The sequence below is a fragment of the Lutra lutra genome, chromosome 7 (assembly GCF_902655055.1).
Source record: "Lutra lutra chromosome 7, mLutLut1.2, whole genome shotgun sequence".
Taxonomy (NCBI): Eukaryota; Metazoa; Chordata; class Mammalia; order Carnivora; family Mustelidae; genus Lutra; species Lutra lutra.
The window spans coordinates 51,856,106-51,881,225 of record NC_062284.1 but is presented as its reverse complement, the minus strand read 5'-3'; the positions used below and the strand labels follow the sequence as shown (position 1 = coordinate 51,881,225).

Sequence of the window (25,120 nt, the reverse complement as noted above, 5' to 3'; positions counted from 1 at the left end):
ATGGTTTCATAATTTAGTAGATATACACATTAAAAAATAAAAATATATATATATTAAATCCCAAACAAGCAAATTTGATACATTAACACCACAAATATTAGTAAGATGAAAGAAATTATGCCAAAATGGTGAGGTAAGGTATCATGGGATAGGTATTACTTAAGTTAAAACTTCTTAAAAGTTTTGAATTTGCCAGCCAAAACTGAATAGAAAAGTCCATTTCAAGCAAAGGGAATAATGGGAAGAAAGACATAAAGGTGGAATGGAAAGACATTTTCACAAAGCCAATAAATTGAATGGCCTGGCTGGAGGAGGGTATATAATAAGGAGCAATAAAAATGAAGATGGTAATGACAGATCAGAAGCAAAGCATGGAATAGTTATTAATGCCTTGAAAAAGAAGGCTAAGTAGACTAGATTAATATTCTTGGAATTGAAAATCATAAAGTGCTTGACATTGTTTTAAGAGGCTTAATGGAAGCAATTTGCCATATTATGAAAAGAAGAGCCAATGTTGATGCTCTGAAGTTTCTTTAAAGATCAAAAATGTTTCTTTCATCCATGTAACAGTTTACCAGTGTCCACCTTCTGTCACATAAAGATCAATTTTGAATGAACCACCCATGTATTTTCAGTGTATTCTCTCTACCTTTTATCTCTTCCTTTTTTTTTTTAAAGATTTTTTTATTTATTTATTTGACAGAAATCACAAGTAAGCAGAGAGGCAGGCAGAGAGAGAGGAGGAAGCAGGCTCCCTGCTGAGCAGAAAGCCCAATGTGGGGCTAGAACCCAGGACCTGGGATCATGACCTGAGCCGAAGGCAGCGGCTTAACCCACTGAGCCACCCAGGCGCCCCTTCCTAAACACATCTGATGCACCTGTATTTATCAAAATCTGTGACACCTTTCAGATATCATCCTTTTGGAAATACTCCATATGATTGGTGCATTTTGAATGCATGACAGATTTTCAGAAGAGTGAAGTTTAGTGCTTAAATTGTCTCTTGAATGTTTTTGTTTGTTTGTTTGTTTTGTCATTGTGACCATTTGATCCCAGAAAAAAAAATCCTACGTGACCTCTGGTTGTTCAGGAATCATTTTTGCCTCTAGTCCTAGATACCCAACAATATACAGTAGGAATTTGTCATTATACCGATTGATTCTGTATTCTGTATTTGGCCATGATAAATATAACTAATATAATAAATTTTTTAAACTTTTAAGGTAAAATTGTATAGGTAAACATAAATCAATTAAAAAATGTTACAAACTTTCATTGTGGTTGTTGAAGCACTAAGTTCTACTCTTTCAAGGGTTCCCATCTTTGCATCTGAATTATGATATCTAGTTTTAAGAAGAGTGCCAAAACTTAAGTGACTGAAGAATATAAACAGATCAGGAAGGCATGAACTGACCTCCATATAAACTTCTATTATGGAATTCTTTATCTCCATGGGGAAGAGTTGAGCCAATGCTCGAATGTCTGATCACATATTTACAATGCAAAGGGGAGGAAGGAGGCAAATAAACATTGAAAAGGAAAATGACGCCTATTTCTAAGATCTAAAGTGCTAAAGGACTACAGTTATGAATTTTTAAAAAGATAAGATTAAACTTTCAAATTTAAGAAGATGCCATGAGGGGCTACTTACAGTGTTCAGTTTATTGTAAAGCCTGCCAAATGTGGTCACCTATTAAGATAACGCTGAAGAGTGAGAGGAAGAAGAGAAGGAGGAAGAGAAGGGGAAGCATAATGGTTAAAACATGTTAGATAAAGTTAGTGGTATTAATACAATTTCAAAAGATCATTTTATCTTTGAAAAAAAGATACCCTAAAAAAATTTTTTTCTACAAATTCCATCTTTCTAATACCTAATGAATGTTAAGGTTTGTCAGTTTCATTTTTCAAAATACATGAAGTAACTAGAAAATCCTTTCCACACTGAATTTCCTGTGATCTCTTAATCCAAGGAGAGTATACCAGGTTCAGTGTTAGATCTCATTTTCTTTTTAATAATTAAGGTAAGTACCCATTAGAAGAGATACATAGCATATACCACTTAGTAGGTATGTGACTGACCTTGGGAGATAGAACTACATTATTTCCAAAGCTGTTTTCATCTCTAAAATTCTAAATGTAGAGGCTGTTATATTATGGAAACATGTGAAGTTTATACAAGTCACTAAATTCCTTGGGCTATGCACAGAACACCCAGAAGCTTCTCCATTAATGAGTCATTTGTGTGTTCATCACTAGGCTACTTAGAGATAACAAATGTTTTCAGATCAGAAAATATACTGTAAGAAAATTTCCTCTTCCCAATGTAAGGCCAAGTCTGATATGTAAAAGTTGATGTTATATCAGTACCCATCTAAAATATTGCAATAGAACTCCAAAACCATAAACATGCATATTTTTTCTTTTCATTATTTCATCTTATAATAGTTGATTACCTATAAGCCTAGCAATAAAAAACAAAGATACACCTTTTTGACCTACTTTGTGTAGCTACTCCTTCTTTATTCCAGGGAAATTATGATGGTCAGCAAATATTTGCTTAACAAATGGCTAAATATTCTCGAATACAAAGCATGAAGGAAGCAAAGAAGGGACAGATAATGGTTATAGCATACTTCCCTTTGTTTATCAGATGCTGATCCTATTATATCAGAGCCACCTTAAGCCAGTGTAGTGGGAAATCAACAGAGAAGTAGAGAGCCAGTTATTTGCCTCTTTTAGGTAGAGCTTCCAGCTTGACTGAGACAACAGTGGCTTTTCCTTTTCATTCTTCTAGTTGCTGATTTTGCATCTAGAGGACAGTTTACAAATTATCTAGTCCAAACACAGTGATCAAATGCATGATAATGTTTACACTTTTAATTTCTCCCAGTCCTTCAGTTCTTCCTTATTTTCTCCAAATACGGTGTCCCACAGTTATTTTCTAAGCTCCCCGCTTTTGCTGTGAGTCTTCATGCCTAAAATATTTGTGATATATTCTTGACTTGATGCATTTTAGTAGGTCTCTGCACTAAGCTGTGCAGAAGCAAGCACCTCAGGTAGTGAGGCTCCTCCTTTACTCCTTACTATACAAGTGCAGTATCCTAAGTTAAGGCAATATAAAGCCTTAAATCTTGTTCTATGGAACAGATTTCACTGGGGAAGTGAGAAATCACTCATTGGAGATCTGATGTCACCCTGCAGTGGGAGTAATTATGTTTTACAAATTTTTCTTTCCAGGAATGGAAAAGAAAAAAAGTTTTTTACCAACTAGTTGGTATATAGGAAAGCAAAATATTACTAGATTTTCACTGACTTCCACTCAGCAAATACTTTTTCAACCACTAACTTTTTGTGAAAATAATGAAACCATCCTAAAAAGGATCACCTAGCCTCAGGGTGGTTTCCTCCATTTGCAGGGAGCTCAGTATTTCCCAAGATAGTTCTGTCTATTGTTAAATTGCACAACTGGTTCTACCATTAGTAGTTTAGTAGAACAAATGTGTTCTCACTTCAGCAGGATAGTTTTTCAAATACTTGAAGGTGCTCTTCATTTCTTTTCCATGAAAAATCTTTTATTTCTCTAAACAGATGTCAGCAGTTCTTCCAATACATTTTACATAGTAAATTTTCTGTATTTCCAAAGCTGGTGATGTAGATGTGAGTTTCAAATGGTCATCTTTAAAAAAGGAAATTGAAAGTAAGTTTCCTTGTATATGCTCCGTATGTTTGTGTGTGTATATATACTGTAGTAAAATGTTCACATACCTAGCAATGCATGAACATTGATATTGCAGCATTGATTGAAAGAGAAAGCTAATACTGGAAAAACACCTACATATCTATGAATCTGAGAATGAAGCAATATAATTTTTTAACATGATAGATATATTCAATGATTTAAATTATTTTTGTATATGAATTTATGTGTCATAAAATATGTCAGGAGAAAGTAATTGGAGACTGATAAAATTATTATGTGCATAGTTTTATAAGCAAAAAAAAATGAACAAACTTATGAAAAAAAGTTTTAAAATACCCAGTAATACAGATTCAAAACTGAAATGTAAACAAAAGAAATGGTGAGAAGATGTATAAAAGGGACTTAAAGTGAATCTGTAAATATTTTTAGGAGTTTAAGCTATGGCCAAATATACTATATGCATAATAGTAGTAAGTTTAGCTAATATTATTTTAATATTTTACTTTCTGTATTTTTATATCTTGACTATTTGGCAAAAGTGTGATTTTCAAAAAAGTTAGAAAAATATATTAAATGAGAAAAACTTAATTTATTTATGTTTATTTATTTAGCAGGCTCCATGCCCAAAGTGGGGCTTGAACTAATGACCTTGAGATGGAGAGTTACATACTCTACTGACTAAGCCAATCAGATGCCCCTAATGAGCAACAGTTTATAAAATTACAAAGAAAATACAGTGAAGGACAGTTTCCATTCACAAAGATAAAATATAAAGTATCTGGAAAAAGTTAATCATAAATATACAGGTTGTACATGTAAAAATTTTAAAACAGTGGAAATATGAAAGGAATAAAAAATACAGGGAAGTATATTTCTTTTTTTGATTAGAAAGACTCAGTTTTGCCAAAAATTTGTTATCTTTAAATCTAAATATAATATAAATTTAATGTAAATTGTTTCAGAAAATATTTATTTTGGGGATACCAGGGTGGCTTAGTCTGTTAAGGGCCTGCCTTTGGCTTAGGTCATGATCCCAGGGTACCAGATGGAGTCCTGCATCAGGCTCCTTACTCAGCAGGAAGCCTGCTTCTTCCTCTGACTTTGCCCTCCCCTGCTTGTTCGTGCTCTTTCTCACTCTCTGCCTATTGGACCAATAAATAAGTAAAATCTTTTTTAAAAGAAAAAAAGAAAATACTGTTTTATAAGAAAATATTTGTTATTTTTTAAATTTATTTTCAGCATAACAGTATTCATTGTTTTTGTACCACACCCAGTGCTCCATGCAATCCGTGCCCTCTCTAATACCCACCACCTGGTTCCCCCAACCTCCCACCCCCCCACCTCTTCAAACCCTTCAGATTGTTTTTCAGAGTCCGTAGTCTCTCATTGTTCACCTCCCCTTCCAATTTCCCCCAACTGCCTTCTCCTAACTCCTCATGTCCTCCATGCTATTTGTTATGCTCCACAAATAAGTGAAACCATATGGTAATTGACTCTCTCTGCTTGACTTATTTCACTCAGCATAATCTCTTCCAGTCCCATCCATGTTGCTACAAAGTTGGGTATTCATCCTTTCTGATGGAGGCATAATACTCCATAGTGTAAATAGACCACATCTTCCTTATCCATTTGTCCATTGAAGGGCATCTTGGTTCTTTCCACAGTTTGGCAACCGTGGACATTGCTGCTATAAACATTGGGGTACAGATGGTCCCTCTTTTCACCACATCTGTATCTTTGGGGTAAATAACCAGGAGTGCAATTGCAGGGTCATAGGGAAGTTCTATTTTTAATTTCTTGAGGAATCTCCACACTGTTCTCCAAAGAGGCTGCACCAACTTGCATTCCCACCAAAGTGGAAGAGGGTTCCCCTTTCTCCACATCCCCTCCAACACATGTTGTTCCTGTCTTGCTAATTTTGGCCATTCTAACTGGCGTAAGGTAGTATCTCAATGTGGTTTTAATTTGAATCTCCCTGATGGCTAGTGATGATGAACATTTTTTCATGTGTCTGATAACCATTTGTATGTCTTCATTGGAGAAGTGTCTGTTCATATCTTCTGCCCATTTTTTGATATGATTATCTGTTTTGTGTGTGTTGAGTTTGAGGAGTTCTTTATAGATCCTGGATATCAATCTTTTGTCTGTACTGTCATTTGCAAATATCTTCTCCCATTCTGTGGGTTGCCTCTTTGTTTTCTTGACTGTTTGCTTTGCTGTGCAGAAGCTTTTGATTTTGATGAAGTCCCAGAAGTTTATTTTGGCTTTAGTTTCCTTCGCCTTTGGAGACATATCTTGAAAGAAGTTGCTGTGGCTGATATCGAAGAGATTACTGCCTATGTTCTCTAGGATTCTGATGGATTCCTGTCTCATGTTGAGGTCTTTTATCCATTTTGAGTTTATCTTTGTGTACAGTGTAAGAGAATGGTCGAGTTTCATTCTTCTACATATAGCTGCCCAGTTTTCCCAGCACCATTTATTGATGAGACTGTCTTTTTTCCACTGTATATTTTTTCCCACAATGCTTTGAAACTGGAGCTCAGTCACAAGGAAAAGTTCAGAAGGAACTCAAACACCTGGAAGCTAAAGACCACCTTGCTTAAGAATGCTTAGATCAACCAGGAGATCAAAGAAGAACTGAAACAATTCATGGAAACCAATGAGAATGAAGACACTTCAGTCCAAAACCTATGGGATAGAGCAAAGGCGGTCCTAAGGGGGAAATACATAGCCATCCAAGCCTCCCTCAAAGAAATGGAAAAATCCAGAACAAACCAGCTGTCTCTACACCTTAAAGAACTGGGGAATCAACAACAAATCAAACCAACTCCACACATAAGAAGGGAAATCATCAAGATTAGAGCTGAGATCAATGAGGTAGAAACCAGAGATACAGTAGAACATATCAAGGAAACTAGAAGCTGGTTTTTTGAAAGAATCAATAAGATCGATAAACCATTGGCCACACTAATCCAAAAGAATAGAGAGAAAGCCCAAATTCATAAAATTATGAATGAAAAGGGAGAGATCACAACTAACACCAAGGAAGTAGAAACAATCATCCGAAGTTATTATCAACAGTTATATGACAAAAAGCTAAGCAACCTAGATGAAATGGATGCATTCCTGGAAAACTATAAACTCCCAAAATTGAACCAGGAAGAAATCAACAACCTAAATAGACCGATATCTAGTAACGAGATTGAAGCAGTGATCAAAAACCAAAAAAGGGCCACCTGGGTGGCTCAGTGGGTTAAAGCCTCTGCCTTCGGCTCAGGTCATGATCCCAGGGTCCTGGGGTCGAGCCCCGCATCAGGCTCTCTGCTCAGCGGAGAGCCTGCTTCCCTTCCTCTCTCTCTGCCCGCCCCTCTGCCTAGTTGTGATCTGTGTCTGTCAAATAAATAAATATTAAAAAAAAAAAACAACCTCCCCAAAAACAAGAGCCCAGGACCTGATGGATTCCCTGGGGAATTCTACCAAACTTTCAAAGAAGAAATAACACCTATTCTCCTGAAGTGGTTTCAAAAAATGGAAGCAGAAGGAAAACTTCCAGACTCTTTCTATGAAGACAGCATTACCCTGATCCCCAAACCAGCCAAAGACCCTACCAAAAAGGAGAATTTCAGACCAATATCACTGATGAATATGGATGCTAAGATTCTCAACAGGATCCTAGCAAACAGGATCCAACAGCACATTAAAAAGATTATCCACCATGACCAGGTGGGATTCATTCCTGGGCTACAAGGATGGTTCAACATTCGCAAATCAATCAATGTGATAGAACAAATTAATAAGAGAAGAGAGAAGAACCACATGGTCCTCTCAATTGATGCAGAAAAAGCATTTGACAAAATCCAGCATCCGTTCCTGATTAAAACACTTCAAAATATAGGGATGGGGGAACATTCCTGAACTTCATCAAATCTATGTATGAAAAACCCACAGCAAATATCATCCTCAATGGGAAAAAGCTTTCAGCCTTCCCATTTAGATTGGGAACACGACAAGGATGCCCACTCTCACCACTCTTGTTCAACATAGTACTAGAAGTCCTAGCAACAGCAATCAGACAACAAAGAGAAATAAAAGGTATCCAAATTGGCAATGAAGAAGTCAAACTCTCTCTCTTCGCAGATGACATGATTCTTTATATGGAAAACCCAAAAGACTCCACCCCCAAACTACTAGAACTCATACAGCAATTCAGTAACGTGGCAGGATACAAAGTCAATGTACAGAAATCAGTGGCTTTCTTATACACTATCAATGAAAATACAGAAAGGGAAATTAGAGAATCGATTCCATTTACTATAGCACCAAGAACCATAAGATACCTGGGAATAAACCTAACCAAAGTGGTAAACGATCTGTACTCGAGGAACTACAGAACACTCATGAAAGAAATGGAAGAAGACACAAAAAGATGGAAGACCATTCCATGCTCTTGGATCAGAAGAATAAACATTGTTAAAATGTCTATACTGCCTAGAGCAATCTATACTTTTAATGCCATTCCAATCAAAACTCCACTGGTATTCTTCAAAGAGCTGGAGCAAATAGTCCAAAAATTTGTAAGGAACCAGAAGAGAACCCAAATCGCTAAGGAAATGTTGAAAAACAAACATAAAACTGGGGGCATCACGTTACCTGATTTCAAGCTTTACTACAAAGCTGTGATCACCAAGACAGAATGGTACTGGCATAAAAACAGACACATAGACCAGTGGAACAGAGGAGAGAGCCCAGATATGGACCCTCAACTCTATGGTCAGTTAATCGTCGACAAAACAGGAAAAAATATACAATGATTATCTGTTTTGTGTGTGTTGAGTTTGAGGAGTTCTTTATAGATCCTGGATATCAATCTTTTGTCTTTACTGTCATTTGCAAATATCTTCTCCCATTCTGTGGGTTGCCTCTTTGTTTTCTTGACTGTTTGCGTTGCTGTGCAGAAGCTTTTGATTTTGATGAAGTCCCAAAAGTTTATTTTGGCTTTTGTTTCCTTTGCCTTTGGAGACATATCTTGAAAGAAGTTGCTGTGGCTGATATCGAAGAGATTACTGCCTATGTTCTCTTCTAGGATTCTGATGGATTCCTGTCTCATGTTGAGGTCTTTTATCCATTTTGAGTTTATCTTTGTGTATGGTGTAAGAGAATGGTCAAGTTTCATTCTTAGTCTTTGACAAAACAGGAAAAAATATACAGTGGAAAAAAGTCTCTTCAATAAATGGTGCTGGGAAAACTGGACTGCTATATGTAGAAGAATGAAACATTCTCTTTATTTTTAAGAAGATGACAAAATTAGAGGCCCAGGACAATGGAGGGGGACAGCAGGCAAGGAAGGAAAACCCATATCTGGAGTAGGAGTCCATCCCAATAAGGATAAATCACTGCCCCCCACATGGAAGAAGGGGTGTGATATATTTGACTTGCCACTGAATGGATGTGGTCTCACTGCGGAATGGCATCATATCAGGATTTCAGGTTCAGTTCCTTCTGCTGATCAAGTGTTTAGGAGCATTACCCAGAACTTAGGAGACTAATCTTAATAAAAGGGATTCCATAGCTTTGGTCTCAAATGGACACTGATGTGAGGTATAAAAATCCACACACTTTGTGCCTACTCACATAGACATGTCCTTATTTTTCTCTGCCACATATTCCAATTTTGATCTTTTAAGACATCTAACAAACCAATAAAACTGTATTTCACTGTCCAGGAATTCATATTTACTTCCACATAGGACCGATTTTCCATCCCAGATTTGATAACTGAGTGAAATATTTATGGCTTTTCCCAGTAATAGAATTTTCCCTCACCAGTTTCCATTAGAGTCATCTGAGTGGACAAGAATGCAGCAGTTGTCCATTTTGGGCTTGCAACAAGACAAGCAGATCATTTATAGAAACCCTTCTATGAGACCATAAAATTGATCTGATGTAAGGGTATTAATGCAACAAAAGTAGGTAATATAGAATTCTGGACTACTTAAGGGTGCTGATTACTTGTGATTTTATACCTGCTTCAGCCTGGTGCCAGAGGTACTAGTTGTAATACTTGTTGGCTTACTGCTGTGACAGCTAGAAATTGTGACTTGTTGATACTTGGTTCATAATGAGCAGTGCTAGTCACATAGTCACTTGAAAATCCATGGTCTCTGACACTAGAAAACTCAGTCTCTGGCCAGGCCCTGCAGCATCCTAGGATTTGCTTTTTTTTATTTTATTTTTTTAAGCTTTTTTTTTTTTTTTTATTTGTCAGAGAGAGAGGGAGAGAGAGCGAGCACAGGCGGACAGAATGGCAGGCAGAGGCAGAGGGAGAAGCAGGCTCCCCACCAAGCAAGGAGCCCAATGTGGGACTTGATCCCAGGACGCTGGGATCATGACCTGAGCCGAAGGCAGCTGCTTAACCAACTGAGCCACCCAGGCGTCCCTAGGATTTGCTTTTTAACCACAGTGTAGTTCTCTGCTGCAGGATGCAGGGCTTCTTTTCTAGGATCCTAGGAGTTAGCATTGTCATTCTTCTAAGTGGCTTTGCTAAAGAATCTGCACAGTGTTCTTATTTATCATCCCTACCTCTATTTGACTGGTTTTCCTGGTTTGTATAGCATGAGTAGTAAGGGCAGCTTGCACTCAAGACTGGACTAGGTACAAAAGATTCATGGAAATTGGAAATCCAGTGTGACTTAACCCAAAATGGCATCAAAGCCATGTTTGCAAGGCAGCTTTATGCTGCCTCCAAGATTCAGTGAGCCTGTAAGCACTGTGTCTCTTTCTCAGTGGTAAGAAGTACAAAACAAAATTACATTTTTGTATGTTCTGAGGGGATTAGGTATCATACCCCAGAATATTCAAACCTTTAAAACTTGAATGACTTAACAAATCTCTGAAATGTTAGGGATTATCTCTTACCTCTTTTATGTCATTTCTGCTCAAAGGTCCAATCACTATGTGCTTTCAATGTAGTGGGCTAGTATGATGATGTATAGATTACCAGGGCCATTAAGTTTACTAAGGACCATATTGTGACAAAGTAGGAGAACCAATATAGAAATGGGTCAACAGCAAATGTTTCAGAGGGTGAGGGAGTGACTGATGTGTTTTTTTTTCCTTTAATTGTGAAAACTCTGTCACAAAATAGAGTTGAGATGTTTTCTTCATTGGTGTTTCAGTTACTTTGTGGCATCCTTCATGTATTTAGTTCTGATATAGTTTGGAATTTCAAGATACTTGAAATACAGTATATTATATGTCAAGGATCTTCTCCAAAGTGGAGTATTTATGATGAAATACAATTTTGTCAAAAAAAAAAAAAAAAAAAGAAAAGTAAAAATACCTATGATGAAATACTGGATCTTGCTGTTATCAGATTCTTCTCTCCCTTTTCAGTCTTCTAAAGACCATCATGATGTGCCTTGTAGTCAGTGTGTTTCTCCTGGAGGTTTCTGTTACTGTGCACTTTTGGAAATTATACTGCTCATGTTTTGCTTTTACCCTATGGTGAACATGAATCAAATTATTTCCAGTTATTTTTATTTTAATGGAACTAAAGCTTCACTTTTTACCCTGAGCTAGCATCTTGAGGTACACTTACCACTGGCTATATTGTCTCATCTCTCCAGAGTCTGTTCCATCACTTCAGCCCTTCTATTCTCTGAGCTATGCATTGAGTTTCTATTCCTTGTCTGAAGTGTTACTCATCCACTTAGCTCATACACATAGCAGAAGTAGTTTACATTCTGAGAGCAGAAGGAACAAACAAGTCTGCCCTGGCTTTTGGCTCCATATCTTCTACAAAAAAATCACATTATGAAAAACACTTTTGGGATATGTTCACCTGCCATAGACAAAGTCCCTGTTCTTGTGGAGTTTACTTCCATCAGGGAGAACCATATTACTTAAACGAGGATGTGGGTTAGTGTGGTGATACGAATAGAGAGCCAAGAGCCTTATTAATCGGATTAATGAGGATTCCTTTTCTTTTGCCCTGAGAGTAATGCATAGGAATTGGAAGATTTTAGGGAGGGGACCTGATCAAAAGCAAGTAATCTGCTCAAGAGCACATAATAATAATATAGTCTGTGCTTGGATTTGACAAGTCTTATGACAAGCAGTGCAAAAGTTATTTTCAGATTTCTAAAATGTACTTTTATTTCCCCGTTTTTCTGCAGTTAAATTTGTCTCTGTCAGTTTCTCAGGGGTATAAGAAAAGTCCACAGAGATCTGTAAACCGGACAGAAAAAAAAAAGGAGTATTTCAAATTATCATTTTAAAATACCTCCATGAAAAAAAATGTATTACCAAATTATATTAAGATTTGTTTTAAACAAAATATAACATGGGATTCTACTGCTCTTAGTGTCTCAATTCCAGGTGAAATGTATTGCTAGTTACCTTGAATAGTTGACAGTAAATTAAAAAAGCTTTTGTTTTAGTATTATGAATGTCTCTCTTTGTTTTATTGGAACTAGAGTAATTTGAAATATTTTATGAAAAAGTTTGTTAAAGTCTGTAAACTCTTGGCTTTATATTTTGTTTGTTTTTAATCATTGCATGTATGACACAAAAATGCATTAAGACAGAGTGGTGCTGCTTCTGTCTTGGCAATCGTCTTGACCTGCAGGGTAAAGATAACAAGCAGATTTATCTTTTCAAATGGAAAGCTCTTCAGTAGGGTCTTCTCAGGAAAAGCAGACTGATGATTAAAACTTTAATACAAACTTTAAGGATTCAGTGTTATATACACTTGAATTCTCCATTTTCCCTCATTAAAGAGCACTATACAAGTTTCCTATCACATTAAAATGAAATCCATGAATGGGGAAAAACGAATGAACAAAAACAAAACCAAACCTTTGCTATGGAAATAGTCACACTGGCTTGGAGCAGAGAGTGAATTTTTTTTTTAAGGTAGTAAATACCTCATTTGTTGTCTTAGGAGAAAAAAAAATTTAAATAGTTGACAAATGATATCATACTATGAGTATATAAATAGATGAAACCACTAACATTTTTTGGTTACAGTTCTTGAGTTTCCTCCTTACGTGTCATATTTTATGAACCACTTTTAGATGCTTCTGGCTTTTCAATATCTTCTAAATACTTAAAAGTTTCTGTATCTGTCAGAGTGCCATCAGAAGACAGAAACTACACTGGTATTTTGAACAAGGAATGTTGAATATGGAGACTTAGCAACTGGTAGTAGTACAAAAAAGGGATGAAAGCGAACTCCAAATAATGTTCTAGGGCTGAAGGACAGAACCAGGGAAGGAATAGACTTTGAAGGGGGATCCCCTCCCCAAGGGTGAATTTGAGAACTCTCTGGAGAGCTTACACAAAGCTGGTCCCCAAATGGAGGGATGAGGAGCAGGAAATGAAAGGCTGAGACTGGCAACAAAACTTGCTGGAGGGTGAGTGCCACTGGGTAGCCCATGGTAGCTGCAGTGTAGGAGAAAGAAATTAAGGACACTGGAATTGGGAAGAAAAGCCTCTCTTTTCTGTAGTGTTCATCCAGCATCCTTTCATGACAGAAGTGAAAGGTTTGAGCCAGGTCAGATACCACAAAGCATGCCAATGAAGGGTGGACTTCATGTCAAGAGACAACAAATTGATAATTTATAGAGCTTCCTTGTCAAGAAATACACAAAGGAAAAAAAACATGATTCTTCTCTATTAAATGGAGTATTTTATTTTCAGCAGCTTACCTGCTCTTGTTACTCTTTTGATGAGAGGAAATTCCACACATTATTTTAATCATTGCTCTCTTCCCTGCCATGCATTAGTAGCAATTCTTCTAACAGCTCTGAAATTGTGTCTAAGAAAGTGGTCAACTTTGTCAACATTCAAAATGTAGGACTTTGAATATCCAGCTTGTCAAGGGATTATACCAATAATTGAGAATAAAATGTGTGTGTATGTGTTTTTTATTTCTTTTCAGCGTTTAACAGAATTCATTGTTTTTGCACCACACCCAGTGCTCCATGCTATACGTGCCCTCCATAATACCCACCACCTGGCTCCCCCCAACCTCCCACCCTCTGCCCCTTCAAAATAAAAAGTTGTGTTTTTTCTCTATTACGAGAAAACTTGCTGGCTTTCCAGGCATTCTTTGGAAGAACTTCACTGAAGTATAAATAGCACTTCATCTTTTCTTGAATGAGAACTTGCAAAAATAGTTTGTAAGGAACATAAATCATTTCATGTGAAAAAAATTCAAAGAGTTTGGGAAAATTTGAAATTCTTTCACTCAAGCATTTCCTCTTCTGTAAATATTAGCTATGAAAGTTCAGACTCCATTTCTTTTTTTTTTAATAGATTTATTTATATGAGAGAAGGGGAGAGAGAGAGAGCACATGCAGTTAGGGAGAGGGAGAGAAGCAGACTCCAGGCTGAGTTGGATCTCAGGACTCTGAGATGATGACCTGAGCCAGAATCAAGAAACATGTAATGCTTAACCAGCTGAGCTACCCAAATGCCCCCAGACTCCTTAATACTTACTTTATTTCAAGGATTCCAGTAAAAGTTTAAGATTAATTCAGTATCATAGACAGCATATACTTTCCTCTGTTAAAGATCACTCTACAGTCATTTTTTTTAACTGAAAACCAGAAATCAGTTACTAAAGTAAAATATTAATGTCTATCCAGTCTTATGTTTAAGTGTTTATGCTATTGTTTGGGAAGGAGAGCTATGATGTTTATCATATTTTCAAAAGAATCTCATAGTCACAAAATGTTATGAGTGCCTGAGTAGCTAATAACTGGTCTAGTTAACCAGATTACATACTTTCTGAATTTCTTAACACATTTATTCTCATTATTTACCATGGTTAACATAACATTGTTATAAAATACCTAACAAGAAGGCTCTGTTTCATATAATCTAGCATCAAATCATCTATCATTGAAAAAAAAGAATGAAATTAATAAGCTTTCTGATGAGTTCTGCCTCCCTAATACTTTGGTACTATAGGCTGATTAAAAGAAAATCATACAGTACATATAGTCTTTTATTCAAGAAGAAGGGGAATCATAAGGCTGGACATCATTCCCTGAATAGAAAAACAAGGCAGCCTGCATGGTTTAGAGTCAGGAAACATTGGTAAGATCACTTTTTCTGCCACTGTTTCAGATCTAAGCTGCTGACTTTCCCCTCTCACTACTGATGGAATGATATCCTAAAATTAGAAATCAATGTGTACATATTCCTGGAAGAAGTAGCTGATGTATTGAAATTTACACTGAAGTGTAAATTACTGTTAAACTACCCTTACTGGAAGGTAAGCTTTGAGAGTAGAAAAGAGAAAAGAATATCAGGTCTCAGAAGAACTAGAAAGCTATGGAGAGAGTAAAAATTGAGTGGGATGGGAGAAGAGGAAATTCCCAAGGTTTTTTCAATATTTTACTTAATGATGCTTTATTACAGTTGGGTTCAGAAAAGATGAGATGGAATTGGGAAGATAAGTAGGCAAACAACAAAAAGCAAAACTCGTTTTCATCCTTGGAGAGACTAATATTTATGTTTGTCTAATTACCTTTTATGAATTGAGGAGTGTTGGGGGGGAAAGTTTAAAAACTACTAATGAATCATTGAACACTGCATCAAAAACTAATGATGTACTATCTATTGGATAATTTAAAAGATAAAAATAAAATAAAATTTGAGAAGCATCCAAAAAAGCCCTTAAAAACAATTATCAACATTAATAAATCCGCTAATGGTCCTGAGAGGTTCAGAGTAGAGATCCAGAGGTCTTTCAGGATCCAGGTTGCAGTTAGATTGTATGTTTATCATTGATTCATTGCCACTAAGAACTCTGTATTTTGTCTAAATGCAAAGACTGTTGCGTAGCTACTTATAGCATAGACAGTAACGTCACTGTTTTCAGAGGAAACTGGAATTATCTTAACTGATTATAGAAAGACCATTAAGTGAAAGATTTGAAATGCAAGCTCCTGATTCATTTTAAAGCATTGTTATTGGAAAACAATATGGGATAGGCATAATTGATGTTAGAGGAGGGGTTTCATAATTTAAAAATCTCGACTTAAGTCTACACACTTGAATCAGTGGAAAGGCTATCTTCTGGTTGGGAAAATTCACTTTCACATTCTTAAAAACGTTATTCATCTATATAGATTTTTCAGCATACAAATTAGGAAACTGCTAGGACCAGGAAAAATGTCTAAATTTATGTCCACCAAAGAATCAGGTACTCCCTTTTTTTTCCCTATCATATTCATGCTGCAACTAAAGCAGTGAAAGTATTAATACTATCCATATAGTCATTCTGTTCATTTCCAGAACAAGTAATCATGATATATTTTCCCCTATTTTTAAAAAATATTTTATTTATTTATTTGAGAGAGAGGCAGTGAGAGAGAGCATGAGCGAGGAGAAGGTCAGAGGGAGAAGCAGACTCCCCGTGGAGCTGGGAGCCCGATGCGGGACTCGATCCCGGGACTCTGGGATCATGACCTGAGCCGAAAGCAGTCATCCAACCAACTGAGCCACCCAGGCGTCCCTCCCCTATTTTTTTTATATTTAGCTTTTGCTTAGGTGGTACCTGGGAAGGGACTAATTAATATCCATTAGATACTCTCTATATCATCTTCCTCAACACTTCCACCATAATTGAGATATGCCACAAGAACACATTGAAAATATTTATAGACAGAGTATCAATTTGAGGAATTTGAAGGAATTGTGTCTTAATAAAGGGAATTCCTTGCTACTAGTGGAATTTCAGAAATTTTCTTGGGCCTCAGGTAATAGGTCATAATCTTCCTCATGGCAGCCTTCATATCCCTGTTTCTTAGTGTGTAAATAATGGGGTTTAGAACGGGGGTGAAAACGGTGTAAAATATGGCAAGGAGTTTATCCATAGGGTAAGTGGTAAAGGGCCACACGTAGATAAAGATACAAGGTCCAAAGAACAATATTACTACAGTGATATGGGCAGCCAGTGTAGAAAAGGCCTTGGCCATTGCAGCAGAAGACTTAAACCAGACAGTGACAAGAATAATGATGTAAGAGCTAACCAAGAAAGAGAAAGTACTTAGGGAAAGGATTCCACTATTGACTACAATTAGTATTTCAGTGATGTAAGAGTCCAGGCAGGCAAGTTTGGTCACTCGAGGAAGGTCACAAAAAAAGCTGTCTACTACATTGGGTCCACAAAAAGGCAGGTTCAAGGTAAATGATAACTGGCATAATGTGTGCACCAAGCCCACAGCCCAGGAGACCATTACCAGGACAGTGCACGTCCTTCGACTCATGATGACTACATAGTGTAGGGGTTTGCATATGGCTATGTATCTGTCATATGCCATGGAGACAAGTAGTACCATCTCTCCTCCAGTAAAAAGGTGAATGAAGAATATCTGGGCAATGCAGCCACTGAAGGAGATGGTCTTATGTTCACTCAGAAAATCAGCAATCATCTTAGGGGTAGCAAAAGAAGCCTGACAGATGTCCACAAAGGAGAGATTTCCCAGGAGGAAGTACATGGGGGAGTGCAGTTTGTTATCAGAAGTTACTGTGACGATAATGAGAAGGTTTCCCAGCACAATGACCACATATAACACAGAGAAGAAAACAAAAAAGAAAAGCTGGAGCTCCTGAGAACTAGAGAGTCCCAACAATACAAATTCAGACACCACTGAAGTATTGACCTTATCCATGGATCCAGGCTGCAGATGGTCTCTGCAACAATCCTAAAGGAGGGGAAATAGTAAGGGATCAGAATTCTGAACCACAGACTTTTAAAGCAAAGGATTCTGAGATCCCAGATATAACGTGTACTTGCTGAGTAAGAAATGTTGAAGAGATCATGATAATATATGTGGAGGGTAGGAAGGAGCTTAGAACAATATCTAAATAAATAATTTTATCTTCTCATTAGAACCCCTTGAGTTTTGGATAGTCTTAATAATCTATTACATAGTAGTAAACAGGCTTATCCATGAGCTTACTTATGATCGATCACAAGGCAAGAGGAATGACTAAAGCCAGCTCCACAGGCTTTGTAGATTGACAAAAATAATTTACATCTGTTGTTCTTCTGGTCATTTTCCATCATTAATTATAATATATCTTGAAGTATAACATTCTCTTTAACTCTCTAAGTGATATACATGGCTTAATGTTTATTATGTGATGTCAAGTCACACTGACTGTTTGACTTTAGACTACTTTTTCTGATGCCTACTTTACAGAAGGCTTTGAAGTTTAAAAAAGTTGATGACATTCTTCTATCAAAGTAATTCTAACACAATAGATGTTCTTAATATATTAAATATTCCCATATTAACAAAACTTTACCTTACTGCTATTGCAGGAATCCTACACAATTTAGACAATCCCTACTAAAGAGATACTGTTATATATTATCTGGGTCTGTAGTCAGACAACCCAGTTTGTCAATTATTCATCTGTATAATTTCTTAAAATACATATTGTAATTTTAATTATCTAAAACTCATTTCTGCTTGATTATTTAGGAACAGTACCTAAATTTTCTTTATGCATTTTGTTTGCAGATCACATTTAGTTTTAGGCTGGAAAATTGTTCAGAGAATAGATCCTAAAAGTTCTCATCACAAAATGAATTTTTTTCTTTTTATTGTATCTATATAAGATGTTGGTATTAACTAAACCTATAGTGATAATTATTTCAAAATATATATAAATCAGACCATCATGCTATAAAATTACACAGTGATACATGTCAGTTATTTCTCAGTAAAACTGGAAAAAATTATATTTATTAATTTAATTAAATTATATTTAGGCCAAATTATGCTTCCCTGTTTTACTATTATCAATGGCCTTATTAATACACCTTTATAATTGATGAAAGAATAGTTGTTGTAGGGGTTTTTGCATAAAGAGGTAAAAATGATGAGTTATAAATGTCTCATGCTCCTAAAATTATTTTTTGGGGGAACCAGAATAATCTTAATAATCCTAAAAAATAATCTGGCATCTCATTATTTTTTCCTATAAGGATGCAGCCCTGCTTTATAAGTCTAATTTAATTGAACTAGAAAAGCCTTCAAGAAGTTCTATTTTAAGAAATCATACTAGTTCTGACAATTAATTTGACCACAGTTTTAGTAAGGAACCTGAATGTGATGTAATTTTAACCTGTAATGGCACAAATATATCTTTCATTGCCTGTTTATTTCATACATGAAGCCAGTCTTCCTAAGTCCCTAGGATATACCCCCTAGTCTTTCATTTTCTCCTACCAGTTTTATTGAGTTATAACTGAAAAATAAAACAATGTGATGTTTTGATATACATATACATTGTGCAATGATTATGGTAATCAAGCTAAGTAACCTATCCATTACCTCACATAGTTTCCTTCCTTCCTCCCTTCCTGCCTGCCTGCCTTCCTTTCTTCCTTCCAGTAAGAACAACTAAGATCCACTCTCTTAGCAAATTTCAAGTATATAATATGGTATTATTAGCTAGTCACCATGCTGTACACTAGATCTGCAGAACTTACTCATCTTATATCTGAAGCTTTATATCCTTTGATCAACACAGCCATTCATTTAAATGGATGTTGAAGGGGAGCAGAAAATACTATCCCAAAATATACCACTTTGGTATATTGGTTATTTTGAATTAAAGTTACTTGAAAAACAGTACAAGAAGAATACTCTGAGCTTCCTTTGTTCCCCTGAAAGTGGGAGGTAAATCTCCCAGGTGAAAGGTACCCTCCCTGTACCAAGAGGGTAGAAGGCATCCTTATCACCAGATATAAAGTGTTTAGGAGTTTATAGAAGACTATATAAGCAACTATTATTATTTCTTCACTAATTTAATACCTCAAGCCCAAACCCCTCTATCTTGTCAGTTCTTCACAAACTTACTGTTTCTTTGTCTAAAAGGTACAAAAACTTCCTGCTTTGGTCACTTCTTTGAGTCTCATTTTTTTTTTGATGGGATTCCTGTGCAAACAAAATGAAATTCCTCTTTCTCTTATTAATCTGTCATATTTCAATTTAATTACTAGATTAGCTAAAGAACCTAGAAGGGAAGAAGAGAAAACTAGAAAGTTTCTACCCAGAAAATGTGATTACATTCCATACAGGGAGGCCCTCAAGTATGGAATCATTTCATGTACTCATTAGAATGTTCAGAGAAACACATTTAGTCCACATTTCAGATATACTTTTTATGGACTCTGGAGTCAGAGCAAAAAATTAAGATGATTCATAAAAATTAAGTGAATTCATTAGCAATAATGAATCAGTATTTATTATAGTAGAGAATAATAATTGAGCAATAATTGAGAAGATTCTGAAATATACTGTAGGTTATATTATTTCCTTATCCTGTGTGTGATTCTTTTTGTTTCCCCATTTCTAAAATAAAGTTGTTTTTCCTCAGGTTTATGGATTTATTATGTAAAATGAACTCTACCTAATGAAAATGTTTATTGCTAGATATAATGTCTATAAATTAACAAATGAGGTAGATTTTTTAATGAGTGATAAATAATAATTTTAAAATATGGAAAAGAAAGCTTTCCGGGCAGCATCAGTTGAGTTAGATGTTTGTGTTTATGTTGCATCAAGTGATGTGTACAACAGACCTGAGGGGAAGGTATTATTCCAGAGCTATAGAGGAGAAAACCAAGGATTAGGTAAATTTAGTAATCTCCAAGCAATTTATGTAAATTAATTGACTTTCCCCATAATATTACATGGTAAACACAGTCCCATTTTGCAGTAAAAAATCAGAGTAACAGAGATGATAAGTAACTTCACTGGAGTTATATACCTGGAAAGTCAGTGAACTAGAACTTGAACCCAGACCTTTAAGTTCAGGGCTAGCTCTCTCTGAGGCTACATTCTAGTTTTAGATCTGAATGATGTGAAACCCATACCATTTATAGTGGACTACACTTGAATAGTTCCTCAATATATGCTCTTGGTTCTTATCTTTCCACCAACCATGAAGTATTAGTTCTTCATTTCAGCCAGGTTTCTCAACCTGGGCACTATTGACATTTGGGGTTGGATAATTCTTTGTTAGGAAGAAGTCTTGTGTACTTTAAAATGTTCAGTGGCATCCCTGTTCTTTCCTACTAGATGCCAATAGCGCTTACCTCTCTCTTGTGATAATCAAAATGTTTCTAAGACATTGCAGAGTATCAGGGGTTACCTTGACTTTAAAATCTGTAAGTTAAGCTATCTTTAGCTTGCATTTTTAGTCTCTCCCACTGTCATTTAAACTTTGCATCTACTGAAAATGGACATAGTCTGACTCATTCAAGAAATAAGCCAAAAAAAAAAAAAGTCAAACAAAAAAACTCTTAATTCTTCTACCTTTTTAAGTTGCTTTCCTACATACTCAGACCTTACCATACTCAATTATGCCCTTTGCCATCAAATAAGGAAAACTTTTTTGATCAAAAGTTTTCAAAGACCTGGTTATGATAGGTAATTTTGTTTTAAGTGAAGCAACCCCTGGTATACCTCTTTAAATTTTTGTGTTATCTATTTTGATGAATATTACTTACTTACTTACTTACTTACTTACTTATTTATTTATTTATTTATATTATTATTATTATTCCTTCATCCACACACTGGCCCTTACAAATAGATTTCCACTGAGGACCTAGCCTAGGTTTCTAGATTTGTCCCTTCCCCTTCTGCATACCTTATACTCTTTCCCTCTTACTTTATGTTCTCATTAGTCTCTCTTCTTCTATTTGTTCCCTCTCTTCCTTTGGGCATTCCATTCAGCACTGTGTGATGACCTCAAATTTTGCAGCACCACACTCCAGTAATCAAACATTCCATTCAGCACTGTGTGATGACCTCGAATTTTCTCACTACACTCCAGTAATCAAACATGTTTCTGACAGTTTACTGGATGTTAATATTACATAGCCATCTTATCACATCATCATCTCATCACAATTTCTCTCCTCAGGTCAGCTCCTTTTTTTCCCTTTAAACTTTTCTTCACTGTGTAACTTTCCCTCTTATTCTTCCAGGTTGTAAACTTACTTTTTCCTGGATCTCATTCTCCCACTTGTAACATCTCATTCCTCCTTGAAGTAATATAGTAGAATTTAAAGTCCTTAGCATGACAGCCAAACATATAATTTTTTTATGGTTTTAATTATACCCCTTGCTATCCTCTAGACAAAACCAGACTATTCAACATTTTATTAAGCTGGGAGACCTTTTCTATTCATTTTCTGATGCCCTTCACAGATAATCTATTCCAGTGCAAATGCCATCTCTTCTAAAAGCCTTCCTAGAGGCTTAAGTTGATGTTTCTCTTTCCTATTGCCGTTGTATCACTTTGCTTGTATGTAGATTATGTGTTCTCCCAAAGTAAGAGTTTTTGTGTATATCTTCTTCCCCTGCCATGTTCGGTACTCCTTGTATTCTCATGCTTTTATGTATCTTTCATAGGATTTAGTATATAGATGCACATGGAATATTTTTCACAAATGTGTTTTAGTGTTAACTGAAGTATATTCCACTTCATATATGTCATTTATTCAATTTTTCATGTTTTCATGTTATAATCTAACTGTCCACAGAGATCTTCCTAGTGATAGAACTCAAACTCTGCAAACCATAAGCCACTTGCATAAACTTCATTTCTACATGGAACAAGAATATTTTATCTCATTAGTGATACAGGCTAATACTTAAGTCATCAAAATCAGTGCCAGTAATCAAACCAGCAACAGCAAAGGGGACAAAATAATCCTTTTGAATCATAGCATAGAGAAAATGGATTATCTGTTGTATTAAAAGTAAACCATGGGGCGCCTGGGTGGCTCAGTGGGTTAAAGCCTCTGCCTTCGGCTCAGGTCATGATCCCAGGGTCCTGGGATCGGGCCCCACATTGGGCTCTCTGCTCAGCGGGGAGCCTACTTCCCCCTCTCTCTGTCTCTGCCTGCCTCTCTGCCTACTTGTGATCTCTGTCTGTCAAATAAGTAAATAAAATCTTTAAAAAAAAAAGTAAACCATATTTTGTTTACCAGCTTTTTAAAAAGTAATAGAAATAAGGTAGTTAGAAGAAATTTTCACTCTAATTTTATAAAATTAAGTAAATTTTATCTAATCTACTTTAAATGCAGAGTAAATAAATCATTAATGCAAAGATATACAAGTACAAGCCTATGTGACCTGAGCTTGGTATTTAACATTCCCATGAATTTTTAAAATAGCTTTACTGCATAGTTATATGTCCACAAAGAAATATATAGCCTTGATTTGCATTTTTATTTAGTTTCTCTAGGTGGTAGGTAAGCATGTCAAAATGCATTTTTTTTAAGTACAGAGTTTGTCATAATCTCTAAAGGTAACTCCACCTCTGTACGTAATTTCTCACAAATTCTCTAAATCATGCTAAGACACATGGACATCCTCACCTTGGTTCACTTCCTTTGACTTCTAATACATTTTTCTCCCATTTATAGATCTTCTCTAAGGCACAGTATAATAATTGAATTGATAGACTGGACACAGTCTATTTCTAATGTATATCTTTTTCAGATATAGCCTACCTAATATGATGCATGTCAGAGATGTAAATTGAATTCTCCAGTTTTTCTGTTGTGGGGTTAATTTCTTTCAAGTAGTGATATTTATAGATGCTTTTTTCTTTTGTCAAATTGGAGTAGTACCATGGTTTTATCTAATTGATCAGTTGAAGCTTTGGATAGCTAGTAATAGATGACCAAGTTTTATCTTCCAGTGGGGATTATTATTACCTTCTACTACATATTCCTAATGGAACAAAGTAAGTAACATCCACATTATTGACAATTACAAAAAGGACCATAGTGGGAAAAGGCAGGATCATTTAACCCTTGGGAAGTGTGTAGAGTAAAATATGTTCTGTGAATTCCATACAGTTGAACCAGCTACACTAAGGGGAATGTATGGGAAAGTACATTCATCTTGTCTAGATGAGAAATGCTTTGGCTTTAATGGAAGGACATGCTGTATCCTTGCTGTTTGAACATGTGGTGGATACAGAGGAAAGGGTGACTAATTAGAACTTAGAGGACATGGGTTCTTGTTCTTAGTTCTGTCAAAAACTAAGAATAAGTTATTGGACAAAGACAACCCTCTGAGTCTCAGTTTACCCATTTGTGAAATGATTTTAAATATTTCAAGTATATTGAAAATAAAGGAAACTACTAATTTAATGCCTTTGTTTATGGTATTCAACTTTGTAAAATTTTAATGTTTTCCCATATTTCCTTTATTTTTGTTAGGAATAAAACACTGTGAAAGGTATTAGAATATGCTACCCCAAAATATGCCACTTCGTCATATGAATCATTTTGGGCTGAAGGCAACTGAGAAGAAGCAGATACAAGAAAAGTTCTCTACCTTCTACCTATTAGCCTAAGAGCAGGACATAAATTTGTAACAGTGTACCCCTGTCCCCTCTCCACCAGGAAGGACAGAAGTTAACCACCAGAGACAAGTCTAGATCCTTTTCAGTCCAGAGAGGGCACCAAAGGAATCAGTATAACAAAACTTACTAAGAGGCTAGTGACTTTATCTTTTATTAGTTCCTCCAAATATTTGCCTTTCCACAGTTTTGCTGCCCTAGGAACTCAGAGACCTTTCTTTTGTCTTGTCAGTTCTTTAAAATTTATAGTTCTAAACTGAGGGTTGATAGAGGCAGGTGGGCGGGAGATGGACTAAATGAGTGATGGGCATTAAGGAGGGCATTTGTTGTGCTGAGCATAGGCGTTGTACGTAAGTGACACATCACTGAATTCTACTCCTGAAAACAATATTACACTAGAATTTAAATAAAAATTTGACAAAAAATAGAATGTATAGACCTTTTAAAATTCTTTTTAAGACCAAGTTCTAACGACCCTTTTGAGTTACTTCTTGTGTATGTGCAATGCATATGTTAATAATTCTTGCATGATTTCTTTTCTCTGTCTCTTGTTAGTTTAATGTACAGGGTCCTAGCTAATAAACCTAGAATGGGGGGAGGGAAAAATGATTTTTTCCTCTCCTACAGTTGTTAGTTGAAGTATCTTATATAGCAGCACAAACCAGTTTTTCTTAACCTGAGTTTGATATTTAACCTTCCCATGACTTTTTTTATACTTTTACTCACAAGGTTGTATCCACAAAGAAATACATAATAGCCTATATTTGCATGTTTATTTAATTCTTTTGCAACTTGCTGTTTTCCACTAAATAAGTTATTTTGGACAGTTATCAATAGTCATGCATATAGTTTTAGTTCATTTTAATGCTATACTTTTCTTACTGTATAAATACATTGCTTATCTGTCATTTTTTTGTGAATAGACACACAGCTTGTTTACAGTTCTTGGTATTATAAACAATGTTAAAATGAACATTTGTGTGAATAAGTACATGCTAGAGG

At 35.8% G+C, this 25,120-nt stretch overlaps 1 protein-coding gene across 1 annotated transcript; it reads right to left on the bottom strand.

Annotated features, from left to right (window-relative positions):
• Positions 1-16,413: 16,413 nt before the first annotated feature.
• LOC125104826 (olfactory receptor 4K5) lies at positions 16,414-17,385 on the bottom strand. The gene has a single exon (XM_047737652.1). The coding sequence runs from the start codon at positions 17,383-17,385 to the stop codon at positions 16,414-16,416; it is 972 nt and encodes a 323-aa protein (XP_047593608.1).
• Between the last annotated feature and the right edge of the window lie 7,735 nt (positions 17,386-25,120).